Source organism: Mandrillus leucophaeus, unplaced genomic scaffold (genome assembly GCF_000951045.1).
Source record: "Mandrillus leucophaeus isolate KB7577 unplaced genomic scaffold, Mleu.le_1.0 Scaffold243, whole genome shotgun sequence".
NCBI lineage: Eukaryota > Metazoa > Chordata > Mammalia > Primates > Cercopithecidae > Mandrillus > Mandrillus leucophaeus.
Genome location: NW_012102510.1, coordinates 237334 through 264427, shown reverse-complemented (window position 1 = coordinate 264427; position 27094 = coordinate 237334). Strand labels below are relative to the sequence as shown.

Below are 27094 nucleotides of genomic sequence, written 5' to 3'. Positions count from 1 at the left end.
GAGACCACCCTGGCCAACATGGTGAAACTCAGTCGCTATTAAAAAATAAATACAAAATTAGCCGGGGGTGGTGGCCTTAGTACCAGCTACTCGGGAGGCTGAGACAGGAAAATCGCTTGAACATGGGAGGCAAAGGATGCAGTAAGCCAAGATCACACCACTGCATTCCAGCCTGAGCGAGAATGAGCAAGACTTCGTCTCAAATAAATAAATAGATAACTAACTAGTATCCCAACAATTTCATTTACATTTCCTTAAATTATAGTACAATTTCCAAAAATAAGGCCAACGGCAAGCAGTATACATATTGAAAAACCCTCCTAATACAAAATTAATTATTTAAAATATTAGATGACATATTTTAAAAGCATCTTTATAAATGAATGGCTGAGCTGGGGGCAAAAGGAAAAAGGCTGAAAAAAAAGGAGAATACAGAAAGGTAAGCAAACACTGAAAGCCAATAAAATACCCCGAGACTTAGGAAACAAATTAGGTACCACACAGAGTTGTAGCCAAGATTTCTCACATAAATCTGAATCCCTGGGGATTCTTTCTTAGTAAAATGTTGGAATTTCCTCAAAAAACTAACAATAGAACTACCATTTGATTCAACAGTCCCACTACTAGCTATAAATCATAGAAACAAATCAAAATTTCAAAGAGATATCTATATATGAGTTCTAAATTTCTTTTCAAAGAATTAGTATGTCAGTATGTTCAATTCTTTGCCTTCTACTTTTAAACTTCACTTCCTCGTAAAGCAACATTTCTCGATTATCTGTTCCACCCTGACTCATTCCAATTGCCTGCTCTGTCATAACCATTTTTCCTGCCAAACCACTCACTCCGTCACTCTCTTTAAATTAGCCAATCAGAATTAGTTTAGCCTGTGCAGTCTAACCCTAGCCAATAGGGGAACGACACAGCAGCAGGGGCCAGGTGTGTCAGGGAAGAACCCTTTCCCCTCCCTTGTCCAAGTGTGCGCTCATCATTGCTCCATCTGTAAGGGTGCACCCTTCTATAGAAGTACCTTGTCTTGTTGAGAATTAAAAACTTTATATTCAAGTGCTATTTTTTTTGCAGCACTGAAACTTTATTTATGACATCTATACTCCCATATTCATTTCAGCCTTATTCATAATAGATAAGATACAGAATCAACCTAAGTATCCATCGAAGGATACATTGATCAATAAAACATGGTATACATACACCTTGAAATACTATTCAGTCTTTAAAAGAAGGAAATTCTGCCATTTGTGACAACATAGATGAACCTGGAGGACCTTGTGCTAAGCAAAATATGCCAGACACAGAAAGACAAAACGGCATGACCTCACTTACATGTGGAATCTAAAAAAGTCAAACTCAAAGAATATCTATCTCATAGAAGTAAAGAGAACAACAGTGGTTACCAGAGGCTGGGGGAGGGTGGGGAAAGGGAATTGGGGAGATGCTATTCAAAGGGTACAAAGTTTCACCTAGACAGTAAGTTCTAGTGATCAATTGCAGAGCATGGTTAACTACAGTTAATAATCACATATATTTCAAATTGATGAGAGTATATTTCAAATATTCACCAAGAACAAGTAAGTGAGGTTATGGGTATGTGGGAAAATCTATCATATCTCTAAAATCAGTTGTAGAAGGAGTCAAAAAATAAAATGGGACACAGGCAATATTTGAAGATTTAGTGGCTGAAAATGTTCTAGTGCTGAAGGCAATAATCCCCAGATGCAGAAAGATGAATAAAGGAAGAAAAATCCTATGCACAAAGGGAAGGTGCAAAAGAAAAAGAGGAGAGCTCTTTTTTTTTTTTCAAGACGGAGTCTCGCTCTGTCACCAGGCTGGAGTGTAGTGGCGTGATCTCGGCTCACTGAAACCTCTGCCTCCTGGGTTCAAGTGATTCTCCTGCCTCAGCCTCCTAAATAGCTGGGACTACAGGCGAGCACCATCATGTCCAGCTAATTTTTGTATTTCTAGTACAGACGGGGTTTCACCATGTTGGTCCGGATGGTCTCGATCTCTTGACCTCGTGATCCACAAGGAGAGCTTTTAAGACATTAAAAGAGCTATAAAACAGCTTCAAAACAGCATCAAAAGAGCTACAACAACACTAACAACTTTTTAAAACTAACCAGGAAAACTAGGAGTTAGTGAAAAATCAGTAAGAAGCTGGGTGCAGTGGCTCACACCTGTAATCCTAGCACTTTGGCAGGCAGAAGTGGGCAGACGACTTGAGCCCAGGAGTTCGAGACCAGCCTGAGCAATATAGTAAGACCTTGTCTCAAAAAAAAAAAAAAAAGCAATTAAAATTATTTTCAATTATTTTTAATGGTAAAGATAAATTTTTATCACATTTTTTTTTTCACACATAAAGGAAAATTTAAGTGAAAAAAATTCATTAAGATATCCTTAGTGTCCAATTCTGAATCATTTTATAATTCTGTTAACCATACTCTCGTCCACATTTTTCCACACAATATCAACTACCGGGACATCAAAAATGGTGGTGACACAGCATTTCTTAGAAGATTCTTCCACTGTTATCTACAAACTCCATTTCTGCAAGTTAAGACATCACTTTTTTGACCTTACCAGAAATTGTCAATGAAAAGTTTTTAGTCAGCAATCAAAACTCACATTCTTTCCTCAGATGGTCCATAAATGACTTTTCTACTGAAACAATAGGCTACAGCTATCTAATTATGCCAGGAGGAAAAACAACAAAGATGAGTATGCATACACATTGACAACTATGTATCATGACTACCACTCAGCCAATGAAGACTTAAAATATTATTAGATACCTGGCTCCAAAGATTTAAATAAAAAGGGTGGGCCGGGCACGGTGGTTCATGCCTGTAATCCCAGCACTTTGGAAGGCCAAGGTGGGTGGATCAGAAGGTCAAGAGATTGACACCATTCTGGCCAACATGGTGAAACCCCATCTCTACAAAAAAAAAAAAAAAAAGAGCCGGGCGTGGTGCCATGTGCCTGTAATCCCAGCTACTCAGGAGGCTGAAGCAGGAGAATCACTTGAACCCGGGAGGCAGAGGTTGCAATGAGCCAAGATTAAGCCACTGTACTCCAGCCTGGGAAACAGAGCGAGATTCCATAAATTAAATTCAAAAAAAGAAAAAGTGCATCTTTGAAGGAATAAAAAGCAGTATTGCTGGCCAGGAGCGTTGGCTCACGCCTGTAACCTCAGCATTTTGGGAGGCCAAGGCAGGCAGATCACCTGAGGTCGGGAGTTCGGGACCAGTCTCACCAACACGGAGAAACCCCATCTCTACTAAAAATACAAAATTAGCCAGGCGTGGTGGCGCATGCCTGTAATCCCAGCTACTTGGGAGGCTGAGGCAGAAGAATTGCTTGAACCCAGAAGGCAGAGGTTGTGGTAAGCCCAGATCGCACCATTGCACTCCAGCCTGGGCAACAAGAGCGAAACTCCATCTCAAAAAAAACAGACAGTATTGCTAAATTTTGTTACGTGGTAAAGATCTGACAGCTTTTTAACGCAACATTCTTATTTTGTAGAAAGGCATTTAGAATATTAAGGATTGAAATGTCATGTTATCTGTAATTTACTCTAAAATATACCCAGGAAGGAAAATACATATATACGGGGGAAATATTTTTTTATAAGCCCTGATGGGGCATTAAAAACCACTAACCAGGCCAGGCGCGGTAGCTCACGCCTGTATTCCCAACACTCTGAGAGGCCGAGGTGGGCAGATCACCTGAGGTCAGGAGTTCAAGACCAGCCTGGCCATGGTGAAACCCTATCTCTACTAAAAATAGAAAAAATTCGTTGGGTGTAGTGGTGCACACCTGTAATCCCAGGCTGAGGCAGGAGAATCGCTTGAACCCGGGAGGTGCAGGTTGCAGTGAGCTGTGATTGCGCCACTGCACTCCAGCCTGGGCAACAAGAGCGAAACTCCGTCTCAAAACAACAACAACAACAACAACAACAACAAAGCAAAATAGTTGATGGTTAACTATCAACTTAATTAAAAGAAATACAGAAGATAGTGAAATGAGCTAAACAATACCAAAAGAAAGCAATAAAACAAAGCCAGAAAATGGGACACTATAAGACAACTGAGCTGGTCTCTTTAAGCCAGAGACAAAAACAAAAACACAAAAGGGATGAGAGTGGAGGGAAGACAATGCTAAAAAAGACAGCTAAGGGACATACTCAGTTTTAATCTATGGTCCTGGACTAGACAGTGGTCTGGACAAAAAGACTGTACGAGGCATTACAGAGTAAATTAGGTGAGAGAGACAGAGAGAGTGAGAGTGAGAGCGTGTGTGTGTGTCCGCACATGTGTGTGTAAAGAAAAAAGAGAATAAGCCCAAAGAAAGAAGGAAAAAAACTAGAGATGATCAACAATGTCAAAATTGTATTATTTGAAATCACTATTAAAATTTACAAACCTTTGATTGAAGCAAGGAAGAAAACAGAAGGCACAACTAAGTTCCAGAAATTAGTTAAGGACCTAACTATAGGTATATGTGACCATAAACAAATGTAGCAGAAATTTGCAACCTAAAAAAGTAACTGGTAAATAATAAAACCAGTAGTATAAAATCCTCCCACAAAGACATATACTAATCCCAAAGAGTTTAACAGGTTGGTTTTATCAAATATGCAGGAAAATACTTTTACAAGATTATATCTAGCTATTTCAGAAAATACAAGATGAGAACATTCCAAACACTTTTATTGAAATGTTTACAATATTGATAACAGAAGAAACAAAATTGTCATTAATTACAAAGAGAGGACAGTCTACAGAGAAAATCCAAAGTTACATAGTCAAATTACCCAAGTTAGTGAAAGTTAGTGAAGCTGCTTGGTAACTTTAACACATAAAAGTCAACTGCAGTTCTATATACCAGTACAGATAAAACATAAAATTAAAATGGCATGTATAATAGCAATGTAAGTGTAAGATGTAAAATACATTATTTATAAGATGCACAAGAACTTCGTGAGGAAGTTATAAAACTTTACTGAGAAAAGATGACAGTTTGTTATTTTTATTTTATACATTTTTTTGAGACAGAGTTTCGCTCTTGTTGCCCAAGCTGGAGTGCAATGGCACAATCTCGGCCCACTGCAACATCCGCCTCCAGGGTTCAAGCAATTCTCCTGCCTCAGTCTCCCTCAGTCTCCTGAGTAGCTGGTATTACAAGCGCACCACCACGCCGGGGTAATTTTTTGTATTTTTAGTAGAAACGGGGTTTCACCATGTTAACCAGGCGGGTCTTGAACTCCTGACCTCAAGTGATCCGCCCACCTCGGCATCCCAAAGCACTGGGATTACAGGCATGAGCCACTGCACCCGGCAACAGTTTGTTTTTAAAATACAAAGTCAATGCAATCCCAATCCAACCCCTAAAAAATAATTGTGTTTTATTTAACTTTATCTGATCTCCAGCACTACAGTATTTTACAAGATACTGACAAATCTAAGATTTCAAAACAGTGATAACTGTTGCAAACGCATTTATGATCTGGCCTTTGCCTTCCTTTTCCCCAGTTTGAGTCCTATAACGCCCAACAATCATGGCAGGCTCTAAGACAGTGGTCTATAAACTATTGCCAGCCGAATCCTTTTTTAAAGGCCTGGAAGCTAAAAATGATTTTTATATAAAAGATTATCTAAGTACCTATATATTACCTGATTTTGCCTCTTGGTCCACAAAACCTAAAATATTTACTATTTTGCCCTGTAAAAAACAGTTTGTGGACCTCTGTTCTAGACCAAGAACGTGGGAGTTTCCGAAACACCTATCGCACTGCTATGTACTGCTCTCTCATTTCTCTTCTTGGAAAACTTGACCAGGTCTTGTATCTTGGAAACTCCCATTAATCCTTCCCTGAAGTTTCATCTTTTCTGTGAAGTCTTTCCTAATTCCCACTCAGACTTTCCCATACCCCTTAAACAAAGCATGTGCACTTCTGCCTCCGGCACAGCCCTCAACACCTCCAATATATTACTTACCAACAACTTATTATGTTTACGTGTATCCTCCTCACAGAAACATGGGAGAGCAGGAGCTAGCTTACTCATATCCGTATTGTCAAAAGAGGCCCTGTCAACAAATGTAAAAGCCGGACTACCCTAAACTGTGTAACAGAAAAAGCCACTGGAAAGTCAGAAAATGAGCACAGATTCCACTAGTTTATCCACCACCTACTTGTGCTGACTTGGGGGCTTCCTTAATCACCGGGATGCACGATGTATAGTCCATAAAGTAAAGGAATTAGATAATAATTTCTAAGATGTGTTCTGCTTCTAAACTTGTAAAATTTCCAAAGAATCTAATCCTTATTCCAAAATATACTGATTTTTAACTTTTCTTCAAAAGATCTCACTCTCTTGGTCTCCTCTAAGCAAAAAAGTTTTTTAGGCTTTTTAAAAAAATTCAGGTTAAGCAATAAACTTGTTGAAATATTAATTAGAGTTCCGTCTTCTCTACAGGTTCTAAATATTTTCATATTATAAAGCACTTCCAGACTGATATATTTAAATACTGAATATATTTCTGAATTCAAAAAACCAATCGGAATTAGAAGAACCTTGAGTTCTCCCATTACAAAAATTCTCTCTTCAACATATCTCTCCTACCTGACATTAACGCATAATCCCACACCAGTACAATACTTATGAAAAAAATAAGACCATACAGAAGAAAACCTTACCAATCAGGCCCAATTAGGAAAATAAGGCCAGCACAAATTCAGGGCTGGTAAGAAATACAATACAATTTTCAAGCATATGCTGAATCAGGCAGTAAAATAGTATTATTTAGACCTTTTTAGTGAAACTGTTTTAAGGAAAAGACTTATCTATAATTAGCATACAAAAAAATGTGAATTAATCTCTTCAACAAACTGAAATATTAGGTGCAAAAGTAACTGCAGTAATGGCAAAAACCATAATCACTTTTGCGTCAACCTAATACTATGTGATGTTCTTCAGCAGTATTATAAAGCCCTCTGATATTTACATTCATATAGATAATATGTATGTTAAATTTAATAATCAATTTTTTTTGGTGTCCCAAACTAAACTTTAGCACAACTCTATCAAACCCTTTATAAAATTAGGGTTATGAAAAAATAATGATCACTATTTTTAAAAACTGTACCCACAAATACTTTAATCAATCAATATACAAAAAAAAACCCACATCCTGCATATCTTACAACAGACCAATTAGTTTTTCAAACTGAAACACTGTTCTCCATCCTTCCATGTTACCATAATGTTTAATCAATAGTTCTATTCAGATAGGCATTGCTTCCAGAATTCAAAGCCTTTTCTTTCTTTTCTTAAAGTAGAAAAAAAAATAAGAAAAAGGTCAGTTTTGTTTCTTTATTTACTTTAGACTCTGTTGCCCAGGCTGGAGTGCAGTGGCATGATCTCAGCTCACTGCAACCTCTGCCTCCCGGGTTCAAGCGATTCTCTGCCTCAGCCTCCCCAGTAGCTGGGATTACAAGCAAGCACTACCATGATGAACTAATTTTTGTATTTTTAGTAGAGATGGGGTTTCACCACGATGGCCAGGCTGGTCTCAAACTTCTGACCTCAGGTGATCTGCCCACCTCGGCCTCCCAAAGTGTGGGGATTACACTCCCAAAGTGCTGGGATACCTCCCAAAGTGCTGGGATTATTACTGGGTGAGCTACCATGCCCAGCCCTGAGTGTCTCTTGTATGCTAACAAGATAACTCAAGGCAGGCAGCCTCCTTTGTAGCTTTAGGATGGGGGATGTAATGAGATAACTCAGGGCAGGCAGCCCCCTACGTAGCTTCAAGATGAGCGCTGGTCACAGCAAAGAGCAAAGCATGTTTAGAGCGTGGGGACTTTTCAGCCCCATTCTCCAATCTCTGGGTAGAGGAAAGGGATTGAAGGTTAAGCTGATCACCAGTGGCCAATGATTTAATCAGTCATGCCTACGTAATAATGCCTCCATAAAAACCCAAAAGGACAGGATTTGGAGAGCTTTTGGATAGCTGCACAAGCAGAAGTCCCTAGAGGGTGGCATGCCCAGAGAGGGCATGGAGGCTCCATGCCACTTCCCACATGACCTCATCTTATGCATCTCTTCATCTGTACCCGTTACAATAAAACAGTAAACCCAACTGTTTGCTGAGGTCTGTGCCACTCTGGCAAATTAATGGAAACAAGGAGTGGGTCATGGGAACCCTGATTTATATAGCCAGTCAGTCAAAAGTTCCGGAGGCCTACACTGGCATCTGAAGTGGGGATAAGTCTTGTGGGACTTGGGACTTAGCACTCAATCTGTGGGATCTGAAACTATCTCCAGGTAGATAATGTCACAATTGAACTGAATTAGAGGACACTGGCAGCCACTGCAAAACTGATTTCTTGCCAGGTATGCAGGGGGAAAGCCACACACATTTTGTTACAGAAATGTTCTGTGTTGTGAGAGTATAGGAGGAACTGAGTTTTTTCCTATATCTTCAGACCATTCATTAAAACATGAAGTAGGGGGAAGAGGGAAGAGCCCTCGAAGTAAACTAGCAACAGAAGGGAACATCTTCGATATTAGTCTACAAAAACCCTACAGCTAATGTCACATTCAACAGTAAAAATTTAATGTTTTCCCCCCAAAGAAACAAAACAAGGATGTCCCCTTCCATTCCTTGCCAGTACAACAAGGCAAGAAAAAGACTAACCGGCATCCACAAATAAGAAAACAAAAAATAAAATTTTCTTTATTTGCAGACAGCATAATGTATCTAGAAAATCCTATCTAGAGCAACACGACTAAAACAATATAATTTAGTAAGACAGTAGGATACTAGATCAGTATGCAATAATAAAAATGTTCCTACATAATCACAATAAAACAATTGGAAATAAAATTTTACAACCACTCCAATCACAATAGCATCAAAAAAAAAAAAACTTAAAACATATGTGATAAGCACTATGAAGTATTGCTGTAGGGTCTTAAAGAAGGCTAAATAGAGGGCGAAATACGCCATGTTCACGAACAAGCAAATACAATACTACTGAAGACAAATTCTTCCTAACTTAGCACATGTAGTTCCAATATAATCCTAGCAGAACTATACTGGATTATACTGTTTCTGCACTTTATATGGAAAGGCAAAAGACCTAGAAAAACCAAAGCAATTTTGAAAAAGAATACAGGGAATTGGGGGCCGGGCACAGGCAGTGGTTCATGCCTATAATCCCAACACTCTGGGAGGCCGAGGCAGGCGGATCACGATGTCAGGAGATCGAGACCATCCTGGCCAACACGGTGAAACCCTGTCTCTACTAAAATACAAAAAATTAGCCAGGCGTGGTGGCGCAGGCCTGTAGTTCCAGCTACTGGGGAGGCTGAGGTTGCAGTGAGCCAAGATCGTGCCACTGCACTCCAGCCTGGGTGACAGAGAGAGACTCCATCTCAAAAAAAAAAAAAAAAAAAAAGGAAAGGAAAGAGGAAATGGTAGATTTTGAAAGTGTAGTCTTTTCAACAAATAACGCTGGAAAAACTGGGTAGCTATTTGGGGGAAGGGGAGGACCACTGATACTATCTCACATCATAAACAGCTTGAAATGTATCGCAGGCCGAAACAGAATTTAAAAGGTGAGAAATCTTTTATGATCTTGGGATACACAAAGATTTCCTAGCACAAAAAGCACAAGCTGTAAAAGGAAAAAAAAAAAAAAAGTAATTAAATGGACCTCATTGAAACAATAAACATTTGCTCTTCAAAAGACACTAGTAAGAAAATGAAAAGACAACCAGAGACTAACAATTCCAAAACAAGTATCAGACAAAGGGCATTTATTCAGAGTATATAAAGAACCCATAAAACTCAAAGAAGAAGAAGATGAGGAAGAACAACAGGAAGGAAAGCAAGAAGAGAAAGAAAGAAAAGAAAGAAAGAAGGGAGGAGGAAGGGAGGAAGGGAGGAAGGGAGGGAGGGAGGGAAGGAGAATAGGTAGACGGTAAAGTTAAAAAGACTGAGGAGGAAAGAAAGAAAATAAGAAAGAAGAAGAAAAAACAAGAATGGGCAGATGGGCTAAAGTTAAAAAGACTGACAATACCAAGTGCTAACGAAGATTTGGAACATTTGAAATCTCATTCATTGCTGGTTAGAATATGAAATGGTATAACCACTTTGAAAAGGATTGACAGTTACACCTAAAACTACAAAGCAATTCAGCATTCCTAAATCATATATACCAAGACAAATGAAAACCTATGTCCACACAAAGACAAATAATATTCACAGAACTTTATTCATAATAACCAAAAGCTGAAAACAATCCAATCAACTGATAAACAGAAAAACTGTGGCATATCCATTCTATGAAATCCTACTTAACAATGAAAAACAACACACTACTGATACAACATGGATGAATCTCAATAAAAGCATGCCAAATGAAAGTTATCAAAAACAAAAAGAATATATGCTGTTTAAACCCCATTACACGATATTCCAGAACAGACAAAACTAGAGGGATGAAAGCAGGTAAGTGGTTGCCTGGGACCAGAGATCAAGAGTAGGAAAATGGCACAAGGAAACACTTTGGATAATGGAAATGTTTTGTATCTTGATTATGGTAATGGTTATACAACTATTTAAGTTGTCAAATCTCAAATAATGTAAATCATATCTCAAAAAATGCTTAAAACAATGTTAAATTTTATCTCAAAAAAGCTACAGAAAATAAATTATCAGGTATTTTTTGTGAAGCTAGACAAGTTAATTAGAAAGTTTATTTGAAAAAACAAGCCACCAAGGACAGCCAGGAAAATCCTAGAAGCAAGAACAGTAGGGAAAGGGTGCCCTAGCACTACCATACATTAAAACATATTATAAAATCTAAGTAAAATACTTTTGTATTAGTTCATGAACAAAACATGCCACAAAATTCACAGACAAAACTGCATATGAATATTTAGTATACAATTAAGGCAACACCTCAAATCAGTAGAGGAAAAAATGAATTTTTAAAAAATTTATCTTTGGGATAACTAGCCGTAAGATAAAAGATAATCTTAAATATTGTTCACACTATAAGTCAAGGATAAAATCCAAATGGATCAGAAATTTAAATGTCAAATATTAAACCATTCAAGTACTGAAAGAAAATGTGGGTGAATTTCTCTAACACCTGGGAATGAGGAAAAAACCCATCCTATGATTCAAAACATAAGGGCAATGTAGAAAACTGATCAATCTGACTACATAGAAATAGAAAACTTCTGCACAGACAAAAACAAACACACAAAAGCAAAGCAAAACAACAAATCTCAAACTGGACAATAGTAGCTTCAACTAATATTACAGATAAAGGATAAATATGCCTAATATATATAATATAGATACGTAAAACAGTAAAAGAAAACAATGACCTAAAAAAAAAATGGGCGACAGACATGAACAAATATTTCAAAGAAAAAGAAATTCAAATAGTCTTTACACTTCAATTTTTAAAAAGTTCAATATCACTAACAACTAAGAAAATGTAAATTTAAATTATAATAAAATACCATTTCTCACCTATCAAACTGGCAAGTCTGCTGACAAAAAGGTTCTTGACTAAGATCAAGAAGAAACAAACACTTGCATACATTGTTGAAATAAATGCAAATGGTTCAATCCCAAAGGAGTAAATACCCTTCAACACAACGATCCCACTTTTAAAGGAATCTATACTAAAGAATCACTAACAAAACTATTAAAAGACAGGCCAAGTGCAGTGGCTCACACCTGTAATCCCAACACTTTGGGAGGCTGAGGTGGGAGAATTACTTGAGGCCAGTAATTGAGTTTGAGACCAGCCTGGGTAATATACTGAGATTCTATCTCTGCAAAAAAAAAATTTAAAAATTAGCTGAGCATGGTGGTGTGCACCTGCAGTCCCAGCTCCTCGAGAGGCTGAGGCAGGAGGATTCATTTGAGCCCAGGAATTCAAGGCCGCAGTGAGCTCTGATTGCACCACTGCACTCCACCCTGTGCAACAGAGCAAGACCTTATCTCTAAAAAACTATATATGGAGAAAGAGACACTTTTACTAGACTATTTACTGCAGCACTCTGTAAAAGCAAAGCACTGAAGCACCTGATTAAATAAATTATGGAGTAAGTCTTCATGACCTTGAGTTAGGCAAAGATTTCTTACGTACAACAGTAAAAACACAAGAAATAAAAAGTTGTTATAAAGTCGATAAATTGGACTTCATCAAAGTTTAAAACTTTATTTTCTACCCCACTAGGCACACTAAAAAACTAGTACACTCAAAAAGTAGGTAATTACAAGTGTTGAGTAGGATACAGAGAAACTGGAACCCTCACACCATTACTGGCAGGGATGTAAAATGGTACAGACATAGGGAAAAAAAGTTCTGGCAATTTCTCAAAATGCTTAACATAGATTTACCCTATAATCCAACAATTCCGTTTCTGAGTACCTACCCAAGAAAACTGAAAATATTATGTCACACAAAAACTTGTACACAAATGTTCACAACAGTATTATTCACAATAGCCAAAAAGTGGAAACAACCCAAATGCCCATCAATTGATGAAAGGATAAACAAACTGTGGTATACTGATTCAACGGAATACAGTGAGCCCTTTGTATCCATGGGTTCCGCATCTGCGGATCAAAAGTATTCAGGAAAAATATAACAATACAATAATAAAAAATAATACAAACTAAAAAGCAATACAGTATAGCAATCAATTACACAGCATTCACATTTTATTAGGTATTTTAAGTAATCTAGAAATGATTTAAAGTATATGGGATGATGCATAGACGTGATATACAAATACTTTATCATTTAATATAAGGAACTTGAGCATCCATGGATGTTGGTATCCATGAGGGGTCCTGAAACCAATCCCCCACAGATACTGAGGGGTGACTATATTATCAGGAAATAAAGAATAAAATATTCATGCTACAACATATATGAACCTTGACAACATATGCTAAGTTAAAGAAGCCAGCCACAAAAGACCATATATTATATGATTCCATTTACATGAAATATCCAGAAAAGACAAATATATAAAAGACAGAAAGTAGACTGATGGTTGCCAGGGCTGGGGATATACGTGAGGTTCCATTCCAGGGAGATAAATAAGACTGTGATGATGGCTGTGATGCAGGATTTTTTGCCCCTTAGCTGAGCTAATCTGGGTTTTTGTCTCACAACCAGGAAGAATGAGGCATGCAAACACATTGAAGGGTGAGGAAGACAAAATTTATTGAGCAAAAGGAAAGCTATCAGCAAAGAAAGGGGGTCCTGCCAGTAGGTTTCCACCTCACAAACTGAATACCAGGACCCCAGCACGCGAGCTGAAGAGGCCAGGATCCTCCCCTGTATAAGGTGCAAATTCTTGGTGGCTCCACCCTGTTCCCCCAGTGCATGGGGACCTCCAGTCCACTGCAGGCATGCCCAGGAAAGCCCCCTGTGCAGGTTCCCTTATCTGCAGAAAACATCTGGTGTAAACACTTGTGGGCTGGGTGGATCAGTGATTCTCCAGGGACCCTTCCCTATCTGTTGAGACCTTTGTCTGCCTCCTCCCTCTATCAGCTGCACAGCTCTGAAAATTTACCAAAAATCACTGATTTGTATAGTTAAAACAGCCAAATTTTATAGCATGTGAATTATACTTTGATAAAGCTTTAAAAAAAAATAAGCCAGAGATTAGAGAAGATATTTTCAAAAGACTTAGGAAAAAAAAATTATAGATATAGATATAGATATCTAAAATCTCTACACAGTGTTCTCAAAATCTCTGCATAGGCTGACTATCGAAGGGCTTTCCCAGACAAAGCCAGTCTATATAAGACTGGAATAAGTACCTACTTCAAAAAGAAAGATAAACTAACCAACAGAAAAATAAAATCCACAAAAAATCTGAAATGGCAATTCAGATTAAAAAAAAAACAAACAAACTCACTGCTCAATAAACTTAAAAGTAAACATGATGTAGAAGATCATGCTTAATTTAATCACTGCTTAAATTAAGATAAGTAAGTGTATGATTCATTGTTTCACTGCTATGCACAGTCTTTCATTTAGGTAGGTCTTCTAAAAAATAGTTAGGTTCAGCTCTCCTCAAAGCTCCAATTATAAACAGAATACACCAAGAAAGAGTTTATCATAATTTTCCCATTACACCTTCCCATTTTAGCTTGATATACACATCTTCAGCCTTCTTTTACTCCCAGGTACCAACTTTAGAAAAGAAAACCAAGGAATCATTTTGTTATTGTTATTTGTTTAGTTTTGCTTGATTTTTACTTATCACAATTCCATTATATTTGACCAGTAAAATGTGTCAGAGGTATCTAATTCTTTTTTTTTTTTTTTCTGAGACGGAGTCTTGCTCTGTCGCCCAGGCTGGAGTGCAGTGGCCGGATCTCGGCTCACTGCAAGCTCCACCTCCCGGGTTCACGCCCTTCTCCTGCCTCAGCCTCCCGAGTAGCTGGGACTACAGGCGCCAGCCACCACGCCCGGCTAATTTTTTTGTATTTTTAGTAGAGACGGGGTTTCACCATGTCAGCCAGGATGGTCTCGATCTCTTGACCTCGTGATCCACCCGCCTCAGCCTCCCAAAGTGCTGGGATTACAGGCGTGAGCCACTGCGCCCGGCCTCTAATTCTTAATAAAATACAAGGAGATTCACATAAGACGGCACAAACATAAATAATACTCTCAACCCTTTTCCAATACCTTTCCCCTAGAAGCAATATTTTAAGTAATTAACCAAAAAAGGCAAGAGTTCAATTCATTTTGAATATAACTGGCAATAATCTGCCCAAAACACAAACATGAAATCAGCATGCAAATATGCACTAACCTTCCAGTAGTCAGACTGTAAACTGTAGTACCTCTGGTATGCAGATAATGCTGAAAGAAGGAAAATAATTTTGAGTCATAATTATGTCTCACTTTAAAGTCAATAATATACTTAACAAGCATTATAACAAGATTCCCACCACACCCACCTCCCAGTAGACAGTGATAGTTCAAACCAAACAACTTAAAATTCTGGGCCCCCCTCAGGAGTTCAAGAACGTAAAACCATGGTCAAATCTCAGATCTGCAGTTGAACAGCATCTAGGCTAACCCCTTAGATCAACTTGACCTTCCTCAAAGATCAAGATCAAATGGTAAAGGATTAAGATTTTCCAAGGTGACTCCAGAATGTGCTAGATCATTTGTTCTCACAAGAGACCTCACTTCCAAGAATGGCTAACAACTCGACCACCTCAAAGAGCAAAAGAACTATTTCTTCTGTGATGCTTCGTTTCCTGCAATCAACAAAAAACTTACCCCCTAATTACCTTTCTCAACCTCAATTACAAAATAGGACATTACAAAATAGGACAACCCACCCACCAAAACCATCTTTAGGCATAAAAGGTTCTGAAAAACTTAAAAGTAGTTCTTGTCAACCTCAAAATTCAGTGAAGTGAACATAAAAAAGTAAAGTGAAAATTACATACGTACAATTGGTAGAGAGTGCCCTTCTTAAAAAACAAAACACTGACGAATAAACCCCATCCCATACCAATTAAATCAGAATCTCTTAGGGCAGGAGGCTAAGCACTTATTTGATCCTACAAGTACAGGTATGACTGAGGGACACCCTAAAGACAAAGGTAGTAAAATGGACACTGAAGCAGGCTTAAAAAGTGACAGCAGCTCAGATACATTCTAATATGCTGGGGATGTTTAGAGATGAACCAATTTATAAATTTTAGACATGGTACAATAGAAGCAAATTGCAAACATTACGAGAAACTCTTTCATAAAATTAAACAGGCAAAGAGAGTTCAGAAAAAAATTAGACATAATGAAGAGAACTTGCTCAATCGGATATTGGAATTACCATAAAGTTGTAAGAAATGGAATAGAAAAGAACTGAAAGCCCCAAATGAGAACTTGATACATGTAGGAATTAGCACAGTAAATAGGTGGCATTTCCAATCAGTGGGGTGTTAATAATGTAACCAGCACCCAAGTATTTATAAGTAAGCAAAAAAGTAAAATTTGTAACTCAAATCATATACTAAAATAATTCAAATAATACATTAAAGAGTTAGATAAAAAAAGAAGCCCATAAAACTACCAGATGAAAACGTGGGGAATAATATTTTTCTGATCAGCTACAAAAGGATTTTTTAACTTGTGGTTTACAATTCACAATCTAAGATATGGAAGACCAGGATAAAAACTATTTGAGAAGCAACTGGCTCCCTCAACTCTCTCACTCAACACTTGATGTTGTTTAGGCAATCTGACCGAAAAAATACAGAGATTCTCCATCAAAAGGCCATGGAAATCATATTCAGAGATCCGCAATCACATGCTCAGAGCCTCCAGTTCTCAATTATTCCAATCATGAAATATGGACAGCTAAGAATTATCAGACATCTAAAGAAAGCCTCTAACCAAGAAGAAACTAACACAAACACAAAAAAAGACAACCTAAAACAAAAAATAGTGACTACTATGCAGGAGAAAATATACTTCAAAAAATTCTTACTAGTCTTAGATAAGCGAAAATATTGTTTTCATTGAGGGAGGTGGAGAGTTGGAAAGGGGGTGTGTGCAGGAGAACAAACAGGATGCTATAGAAAAAAATTAAATTCGGTAAATTAAAGTATGATAGGAGAAATGCATAATTCAATAAAAAGATTAAAATGAAATTTGAAGAAATTTCTCAAAAAAATAAACAAAAAGGACAAAAACGGAAAATTAGAAAAATTGTGTCCTGGAGGTCTAACATATCAATAATAGAGTCCCAAAAAGAAAGAATAAAAGGAAAAAAGAAAATTCAGGAAATAATTCCAAAAAAATTCCCAGAAAAGAAGGCTATGAGTTGGTAGTTTGAAGGGTCCTACAACAGATGTATAATTCTAAAAATAAGGCAATAGAACAATGTTTTCAAAATTCTGAAGGAAAATTATTTCCAACCTAAAATTATATATCCAGTCAAATGATCTATTAAGAGGGTAGAATAAAGGTATTTTCAGATACGCAAAGTTTCCAAAGAAAATTATCTCCCAAATACCTTTCCTGAAGAAAAATCTGATAAATATGCTCCCCTTAAAGGAGAGTATATACCAAGAAAGAAGAAGATATCGTCTACTGAAAGCAGGAGACACAACAGATACAAGAGGCCATGGGAATACCCAAGATGAAGAAAAAGGGTGATCCCAGGACAGCAGCTATGCCCCAGATCCAAGTCACTGAGGCTTATCATTAAAATTATTGTAACCTCTTCTCAACCTGAGGACCAAGTATCCAGATAAACCTGGCCCAGATTCTTAACGGGGTTTGGCTTTTTCTTGACCATGTTCTGATAAAGTTTATATATTCTCCCCTCTATGTTCTACAAAATAGATGATGTGAAGGCTCCCAGAAGTGTTAAGTGTTCTGCTTTGATTTACCTTTTTTTTTTTTTTTTTTTGAGATGGGGTCTCACTCTGTTGCCCAGGCTGGCGTGATCTTGGCTCACTGCAACCTCCGCCTCCCAGGTTCAAGCAATTCTCCTGCCTCAGCCTCCTGAGTAGCTGGGATTACAGGCGCTTGCCACCATGCCCGGCTAATTTTTGTATTTTAGTAGAGGCGAGGTTTCCCCAGGTTAGCCAGACTGGTCTTGAACTCCTGACCTCAAGTGATCTGCCCGCCTCAGCATCCCCAAGTGTTGGGATTACAGGCGTGAGCCACCAGGCCCGGCCTGATTTGACTTACTTCTGAATAACCCACTCTCTCTGATCATATTTCTGACTAGATTTTCCTGGTTCATATTGGTCATGTCACATGTCCTAATTATGGGTATTATGTTTGCCAAGAGTCACACACGCCCCAGCACACTGCCTTCCCCAAAAGTGGCTCTTGTAAACTGTTGAGGAACCAGAAGCCACACTATTAACACTAGAGTCTCTTGTTTAGTTTTACTTCTCCTAAGAGCCTCCTCTAATAGTGACAATATGGCCCCTTCCTTACATAGCTATATTCGTGCTTGTTATTCAGCTTTCCAAAGATAAACAATATCTTGTTCAGGGATACTTTTATCAGTGAAGAAAGAAAGAGAGAGAGAGAGAGAGAGAGAGAGAGAGGGAGAGAGAGAGAGGAAGGGAAGGGAAGGGAAGAAAGAGAAAGAAAGAGAAAGAGAGAAAAGAAAAAAGAAAAGAAAAGAAAAAAAAGAAAAGCAAGAGAACACTGAACGTCACAGCCAGGCATAGGTTACACCTACAAAGGAAGGGAAGAGGATGCAATTGGAGAGAACACAAGCTGGTGGTAGCAGTACCATTCTATTTCTTAACTTCTAGAGTAGGAAGACAGGTGTCAATTTTAATAGTCTTTAAACCATATATAGGTTTTTAGACATTCTACTTAAGTATAATACACTGCTCAATTTAAGGATCGGAAACTAGCAAAAAAACATTTTGCAACATACTGCATGTTACCCTTCACTAGTGACCAAGTTGTTTCTTCAACAAAGCAGTAAATAAAACATTATCTTCTGATTATACACGTTGGGGACAAACCGCCCCAAAAAAGCTTCTTGGTACTGTCGACACTCCCCCCAAACTCCTCCATACTGCCCACCCCTCCCCTTAATGCAACTCTTCTCTGTGCCATTCACCCTTCCCCCAAGCCTCTTTACATTTCTAAGCCCTTATCCAGGTGCCGCAGTGGAGCCAGCGGACTTCCCTTATCAAACCTTGCTGCGATAAGCAAACCCCAATTACAAACCATCCAGGACCACACAGGGGGAGGTCATGAGAAGCATAAACAAACTTTACCTATACCCTCCTGTAAGTTCCCTCATCTAGCTGTTTCCATAAACGTCACAAGCTGATATATGGCAAAGTTAACCAACTAACGACCCCAGGGTCTCTCTCCCCCATATAAACCCCTCATTTTGTAAGCTCAGGGCTGCCTCCTCTGTCTGTGCTGGAGCAGCCGGCAGGTTCAATAAACTTACTCGCCTGACTTTGGGTCTATTCTTCCTTTCTCTCGGCTGACCTTACAGTATATGAGATGCTGAATAAAAGAAGATATACCAAAAATGGAAGTTAATGTTTTCTAAAATTCTATATGAAATGTTTTCATTTTATTGTAAATCACCAAAATATATGTATCATATAAAGAACATTCTGAATATGTTCAAATTACAGAAACATTACCCAAAAACATCATCACGTATTTGAAAAAGTAACTTTTACATATGAATAATGCTCATCTTTTTTGCATAAAGATGATGCCAACCAACCTATCACTGGAAGGACGTTAGGCTATGAGAAATTTTGCCAGTTGTGGTGAAGAACTGGTTTTTAAGCCATCCCCCATTTCCTAGTTCTTCATGCATGAGGTCATTAATTAATGATCTTCTAAAAAGAAAAACAAACTAAATTATCAAACTAGCTGTAGAAAAAAAAAATAGTCAAGCAAGAGTTTGTGTAGTCAATGGTGTGGCTGATATTTTCACATTCATTTCTAACCACACTCTCAATCCCCATTATTGATTTGAAAAGGTTATTGGTTTCCTGGCAATCTCAGTGATTGTTTTAGTCCAGAAATGGGCACATGAGTTCAGGCAGCCCAATCACCACTGATTTATAGATGGCAGACGTGAAAAAGGTTCTCTTTCTACTAATGCATGTGAACAAGGAAGCATATATTACCAACTGCCACCACAAGGGAACTATCTTGGGATGAAGCCCACAGAAGAACAGACTGAAAAGTAACTGGATCCTTCTAGACTTTAAACCATGCCTGGAGAAAAATTCACCTATGAACTTCCTATTATGTGAGGTAATAAATGTCCTTACTGTTTATGTTAGAATCATGTATTTAATACTTGTGCCTAAAAACACTCTGAACAGAAGACTTGGTCCCTGACAATTTTGTGCAGTCACCATATCAAACCTGGAGATTGCCCTTTTAACGATATTATAGAATTTCCACAAATTTGGAGGGCATACTGTCAATAATTTGATTAATTATATATATCATCTGGCTTCATAAAATTATCTTTCAGGATTAGGGAACCTTTAAAAAGATAGTATGATGTCTTTTGAAGCAAATAAAACTGAAGTATAAGAAGTCCACGTGATGTGAAAAGATGTTACCAAAAAAACCCCAAAGAAATAAAAAATTAAAGAGAAAAAACAGAAAAATTTTAAAAAGAAGTCCATGTAATTATCAGTTGGGAGAAACATGGCATCCATACAAAAACATGGTGAACTGAGAAACAAATATGAATGCTCAAATTCAAAGTCACAAAGTTAATACTCTAAATGGCAGGAACAGATTTGTAACTCAGCCATTTCTTCCATGAGCATTTGTTCCATTTTTTCCATGAGCGATCTTTCTACTCGTGTACACATTTTATCAACAATTATACTCTACCCTCATTATGCTTAGCATCTTATTTTAAGAAAAATCTTAACACGCTGTTTCTTAATCAGAAAAAAAATCATTAAAACTCTAAAGATGCAGTATACAAGTACCCATCACCTCACCAGAGTCTCTCTAGTAAAATCCTTTTGACCAAAGCACAATCCTACTCTCTAGTAAAATTTTACTCTCTAGCAAAATTCTTTTGACCAAAGCACAACCACGTTAAAGATTTCTAATCTCATCTAACGTTAAAGATTAGAAATCTTTAACGTGGTTATCCATAAAAAAAATTCCTAGTCTACTGTAACTAGAATTTTCTAAAGTCCTTAATACAGAATGAGGGAAATCATTTATTTGGACATCCTCATATAATGCTTAAAACCTGTTTTAGAATGCTTACAGAAAATGGATTAAAAATTTGACAATTCTGGAGAAGCCAAACAAAATCTATGATTGGAAAACACATGTTTCATGTTCTTATACTATAAATATTCCAGGATAGAGTACTGTCATTCGACCCACAAAAGACAAAACGACAAAGAAAACTCTCCAAGCTCTAACTTAAGGCTTCTCCACATTGGCAGCTCTTGGCATGTAACTTGCCCTGGCCATTTGTAACTGCTTAAGAATTGAAACAACCAAAGCATATTTTGCCCAAGTGACAGAAATGCAACAAATGACCAATTACTTGAGGGAAGGAAGAATGGAAGAAAAATCTACCACTGGCTAGAATTTCAGGGAACTTATAATGGGGAAAACTTCCAGCTAAAAAATACAAAGAAACAATTTTTAAGAGTTTCAAGGTTTTCATATTAATGTCAGGAATGATTATTACACTCCTCTAATTTTTTACTTCTGAAGTTCTTACTGTCTATCCTTTAAGTCTCTCGCCTCATAATTTCTATCTGTTTATAATTTTGCTGTATACTTTGAAGTAATCTGCTACCTGATTTTTTGAGACGGAATTTCGCTCTTACTATCCAGGCTGGAGGGCAATGGCACGATCTCAGCTCACCACAACCTCTGCCTACTGTGTTCAAGCGATTCTCCTGCCTTAGCCTCCCGAGTAGTAGGGATTACAGGCATGCACCACCACGCCCTGTTAATTTTGTATTTTTAGTAGAGACGGTATTTCTCCATGTTGGTCAGGCTGGTCTAGAGTTCCCGACCTCAGGTGATCTGCCCGCCTTGGCCTCCCAAAGTGCTGGGATTACAGGCGTGAGCCATTGTGCCCAGCTGCTACCTGATTTTCTAATCAACTCATTTAACTCAGTGACTCTCTTCGCCTACAATTTACCACATATTTAAAGACATTTACACATATTTTCTATTAACTGCTCCTAAGATCCATCACATATATTCATCTAAATATATACGCTTGTGCTTCAGCCCAGGGTTCTGTATCTCTCAGGTTGTCCTCCAACCCGAAGAAGTGAAATCACTGCATCATCTCCATGGTTTAAGGCTTATAAACTGTCTGAGAGCCCCATCAGCCATTTGGCTTAGGAGGTTCATAGGTTAGTTTTAGAGTTAGGAGTAGAAAGGAGGTATAGTAGACACTGTAAAGAAGCACTCACATCCCATTTCAAGAAAGAACTGCTGGGAATCCTGCTTGCTGAAAGCCTCTATCTGTGAGATTCTACAGAAGCTGCCTGAGTTGCAGAGAGCCAACTTGTCCCTGGTCACAATTCTTCTCAGGCTGGCCCATGTTCAATATGGAATAATTGGAGTATAAAGGCCTGGCTATCTTGGCCCAACTTGGTATAGCTCTCAAGGGTCATTCTGGCTCCAGAGCTTCCCAGGAAGTTAGTAAAGGTTGTCACAGCTTAATTTCTCCTTCTGTCCAATACTGGTTCTATCCTCCACCTTCCCAAGCTGTTGAACATAAAGGAAACTCCTTACTGAGGAATATAACAACAATAGGCTGACTGCACTGAGCCTCCATTTTCCCACAATCCCCTATCTAATTACTATTTTAAGACTTAAAATAAATTCCTACAAACAAAGTGACCAAATAAAGTGACAGCATACTTTTTTAAACTATTCATTCATATCACCAGCCAGAAAGGCTAAGAAAATATTTTACAAAGCCTTTTTTCCTTCTGCATCAAATTCATCTGGAATGACAGAAAAGATAAATGATTACCAAATTATACCATCTTCAGACCAAAATTTTTTTTTGGAATTCTTGTAAGACAGAAAGTAGATGAGAGCAAAATGACAACTAAGGGTAAGAAAAACCACAGCCCAAAACACACACAAAAGAGGTTCTACCATTTTCTACTATAGAAATAGAAGCCTTTTTTGTTTTTTTTTTAAAGGAACTAAACTCAAGAGAAATGACAAGCTCAGAAAACTTTACACAGAAAAGATGACTATGAATCAGGGCAAAGAATTACAGGGCTGTCTTCAGAAAAACAAGGCCAGTAAGTCTCCTATGTACATATACCTGAGCAGTTCACTCACAGAATTACATGTTTACTATACGGTTTACTCCCAGGAAGTTATGGTTTATAACGTGTTCTCTAAAAAGAAATGTCTATTTGCCCAGGGTTAGTAGTTCTCTAATCCTGTACTAGTTCCGAAGAGAGGAGGAGGAAGCAGCCAAAGGTAACAAATGTCTCTATAAACAGGTAATCTTGAGGGTATGAGTATGTGTTGGAGAGGAAGGGAGAGGGCTATTAGAGACCGATTCTAGTTTTGGACTTGCAGAAAGACGATGAAGAAAACAGATAAAGAATTCATTTTAAGTGGAAACATGCCTTAAAAAGCCTCAAAAAGGATTTTAAAAAATACCAAAACACATCTAGGAAACAGAAAACCACCAGCTTGAAATGTTAAAATATACTGAATACATTTGCATACCCCTGCACCCATTTTCTCCTACACATTAATCAAGCTGTTGACTACCTATCAATGTCCAGGTCATCTACACAACACAAAACGAAGCACATGTTTTCAAGGACTTAAATCCTTAGATTATCCTTCTCTCACCTTACTAGATTACTCTCACCAGCTTGTTTGCTAACACAGTCTAGTTGCCACATGCCCTCCCTTCCAAAAAAGAAAACATATATCCAAGATGAATCTCCCTGGATTCATTACCTTCATAACCAAAATTTTTATAAGTAGCCACGCATGGTGGCTCACACCTGTAATCTCAACACTTGGGAGGCTGAGGCAGGAGGATTGCTGGAGCCCAGGAGTTCAAGACTAGCCTGGGCAACAAAGCAAGATCTCTGTCTCTACAAAAAGTACAAAAATTAGCTAGGCGTGGTGGCGCACACCTCTAGTTCCAGCTACTCAGGAGGCTGAGGCAGGAGAATCACTTGAGCCCAGGAGTTTGGGGCTGCAGTGAACCATGTTTCTGCCACTGCACTCCAGCCTGGGTGACAAAGCAAGACCCTGTCTCAAAATAAAATAAAATAAATATAAATATATATATACATGAAAAATAAAGCTATAGTCATAGTCTAACACAGTGGTTGTTAGGAACTAATGCTGGTGGTGCCGCCTTTAAGTTGAAGCAATTGCTCATTTACCATTCAAAAAATCCTAGGGACCTTAAGAATTATGCTAAATCTACTGTCTATGCTCTATAAATAGAACAACAAAGTCTGAATGACAGCACATCTGTTCACAGCACAGTTGATTGAATATTTTCAGCCCATTATTGAGAACTATTGTTCAGAAAAAAGGATTCCTTTCAAAATATTATTGCTCACTGACAATGCACCTAGTTACCCAAGAGCTCTGACGGAGAGGTACAAGCAGATTAATGTTGTTTTCATGCCTGCTAACACAACATCCATTCTGCAGCCTACATCAAGGAGTAATTTTGACTTTCAAGTCTTTTTTTAAAATTTATTTATTTTTTGAAACGGAGTCTCACTCTGTCACCCAGGCTGGAGTGCAATGGCGCGATCTCAGCTCACTGCAACCTCCCCTTCCTGGGTTCAAGTGATTCTCCTGCCTCAGCCTCCTGAGTAGCTGGGACTACAGGCGTGCGCCACCGCACCTGGACAATTTTTGTATTTTTATTAGAAACAGGGTTTCGCCATGTTAGCCAGATGGGTCTCGATTCTTGACCTCAGGTAATCCACCTACCTAGGCCTCCCAAAGAGCTGGGATTACAGGCGTGAGCCACCGCACTCGGCCTCAAGTCTTATTAAAGTAATACATTTTGTAAGGCTGTATAGCTGCCATAAATAGTGACTAATCTCATGGATCTAGGTCGAGTAAATTCAAAGCCTTCTGGCAAAGATTCATCATTCTTGATGCCATTAAGAACATTTGAGGTCAAAAGGCTGGGCGCAGTGGCTCACGCCTGTAATCCCAGCACTTTGGGAGGCAGAGGTGGGCATATCACGAGGTCAGGATTTCAAGACCAGCCTGGCCAACATGGTGAAGCCCCATCTCTACTAAAAATACAAAAATAAACCGGGCGTGGTGACGCATGCCTGTAATCCCAGCTACTTGGGAGGCTGAGGCAGGAGAATCGCTTGAACCCAGGAGGCGGAGGTTGCAGTGAGCTGAGATCACGCCATGGCACTCCAGCCTGGGCAAGAAGAGTGAAACTCCGTCTCAAAAAAAAGAAAAGAAAAAAAAGAACATTTGAGGTCAAGATACCGACATTAACAGGAGTTTGGAAGAAGCTGATTCCCATCCCTCCCCATAGATGACTTTGAGGGGTTCAAGATTTCAATGGAGGAAGTAACTGCAGATGTGCTGGAAAACAGCAAAAGAAATAGAATTAGAAGTGCAGCCTGAATGGATAAGAAACTGCTTCTTATAGATGAGCAAAGAAAGCAGTTTCTTTAAAAAAGAGAAAGACAGAGAGAGAGAGAGAGAGAAAGAAAGAGAGAAAGAGAGAGAGAGAGAGAGAGAGAGAGAGAGAGAGAGGACCTTGTCACCCTGGCTGGAGTGCAGTGATATGATCCCAGCTCACCATAGCCTTGACCTCCCAGGTTCAAGTGTTCCTCCCACTTCAGCCTCCAGGGTAGCTGCATGCCATCATACTCAGCTAATTTTTTTTTTTTTTTTTAAGATATGGGGTCTCACTATGTTGTCCAGGCCGGTCTTGAACTCCTGGGCTCAAGTAATCCTCCTGCCTTGGCCTCCCAAGATGCTGGAATTACAGGCATGAGCCACTGTGCCTGGCCAAAAGGAGTTTCTTGAAATGGAATCTACTCCTAATAAAGGTGCTGTGAACATTGTGGAAATGATAACAACGAATTTAGAATACTACGTAAACTTAGTTAACAGAGCAGTGGCAGGGTTTGAGAGGACTGACTCCAGTTTTGAAAGAAGCTCTACTGTGAGTAAAATGCTTTCAAACAGCATCACATGCCACAGAGAAACCTTTCATAAAAGGAAGAGTCCACTGATGCAACAAAGTTCAATGTTTTCTTATTTTAACAAACTGCCACAGCCACCCTAACCTGCAGCAACCACCACCCTGATCATTCAGCAGATATCAACAACGAAGCAAGATCCTCCATCAGCAAAAAGATTACAACTTGCTGAAAGTTCAGTTGATTGTTAGCACTTTTTAGCAAGGAAGTATTTTTTAACTAGAGTATATACATTTTTTAGACATAATGCTACTGCACACTTACAGTGCAAACATAACTTTTATATGTAATAGGAAACAAAAAAATTTTTGTTTGACTGGCTTTATTACAATATTCGCAACAAATTGCAGTGGTCTGAAGCCAAACCTGCAATATCTCCCAGGTATGCCTCTATCTATTTTTTGGTACAATAGTTTCCTTTAAGTAAGTTTCCAGTTTTAATTAAAGATAAAATATCTAACGGAGTATTAAGTAATTATTAACACCCATTACCCTGTTGGACTGAAACCATTTTGCTAAGTACTAACCAGTGTCACATAATCTGAAAATCCATGAGGTGTCATCCATCACTTCGTCCCCCTTTTACAGATTAGACAACAGATACTCAGCGATGTTTATATATAATCTTTTAAAGGTAATGCAGCTGTATATAACAGAGCTGAGCTGAGAAAAAAGCCTAAGTTCAAACCTCACAGAATATGCCTGTCTCAGACTAAAATTGCATTTTCATTAGGAAAACATTCACTTGACCTAACATAAAAGTCGCATAATAAAACATCAATATGAAATACTAACAATCCTTCGCTTTAGCCCTGAAACTATCTGCCAGGTGTTTTGCCCTCTAAACACACTTGTTGAAAACAGGAGTAACACATTCATCCACTCCACATCAAAATGTTCACTATCATCAAAAGGTTAAAATGTTCTTGGCTATAATAATAATTTTCTTTTAATGTGGATTTTTTCTTTGGTATTGGAAAGGCAGGGTTTGGGGGTGCTTTTAACTTCCTGAGTAATGGTCTGAGTTGGCAGCTTGGTATCATAAAAAGGGCAAATCTTAGGGGGCTGACTACTTTCAGTTATTTAACTCACTTGCTTCTTAAAGGAAAAACATTTCAAGTAAATTTTAAAAGCTAGTTTTATCCAAGGCTCATCTGTGATCATCTCTCTGTATTACTTATGTTTACAATAACATGGCTAGTTAACGATCAGATTTTCGTTCAAGTATTTTTTAGCTAAAATGGAAATGTTTTAAATAGGATAAAGAAAAATGCTGAGTTTTTCTTACCTT

General features: G+C 38.2%; 1 protein-coding gene across 10 annotated transcripts in view; it reads right to left on the bottom strand.

Moving 5' to 3' along the window:
• KDM6A (lysine (K)-specific demethylase 6A) overlaps positions 1–27094 on the bottom strand; it is a 241204-nt gene that overhangs the window by 125841 nt on the left and 88269 nt on the right. For all 10 annotated transcript variants that reach the window (XR_001006367.1, XM_011982800.1, XM_011982801.1 and 7 more), the window contains exon 4: positions 14889–14938. Coding sequence is in view for 8 of the 10 variants with exons in the window: in XM_011982800.1 (XP_011838190.1) it covers positions 14889–14938 (50 nt within the window). In the remaining 2 variants the exon portion in view is untranslated. The remainder of the gene's footprint in view (positions 1–14888; positions 14939–27094) is intronic.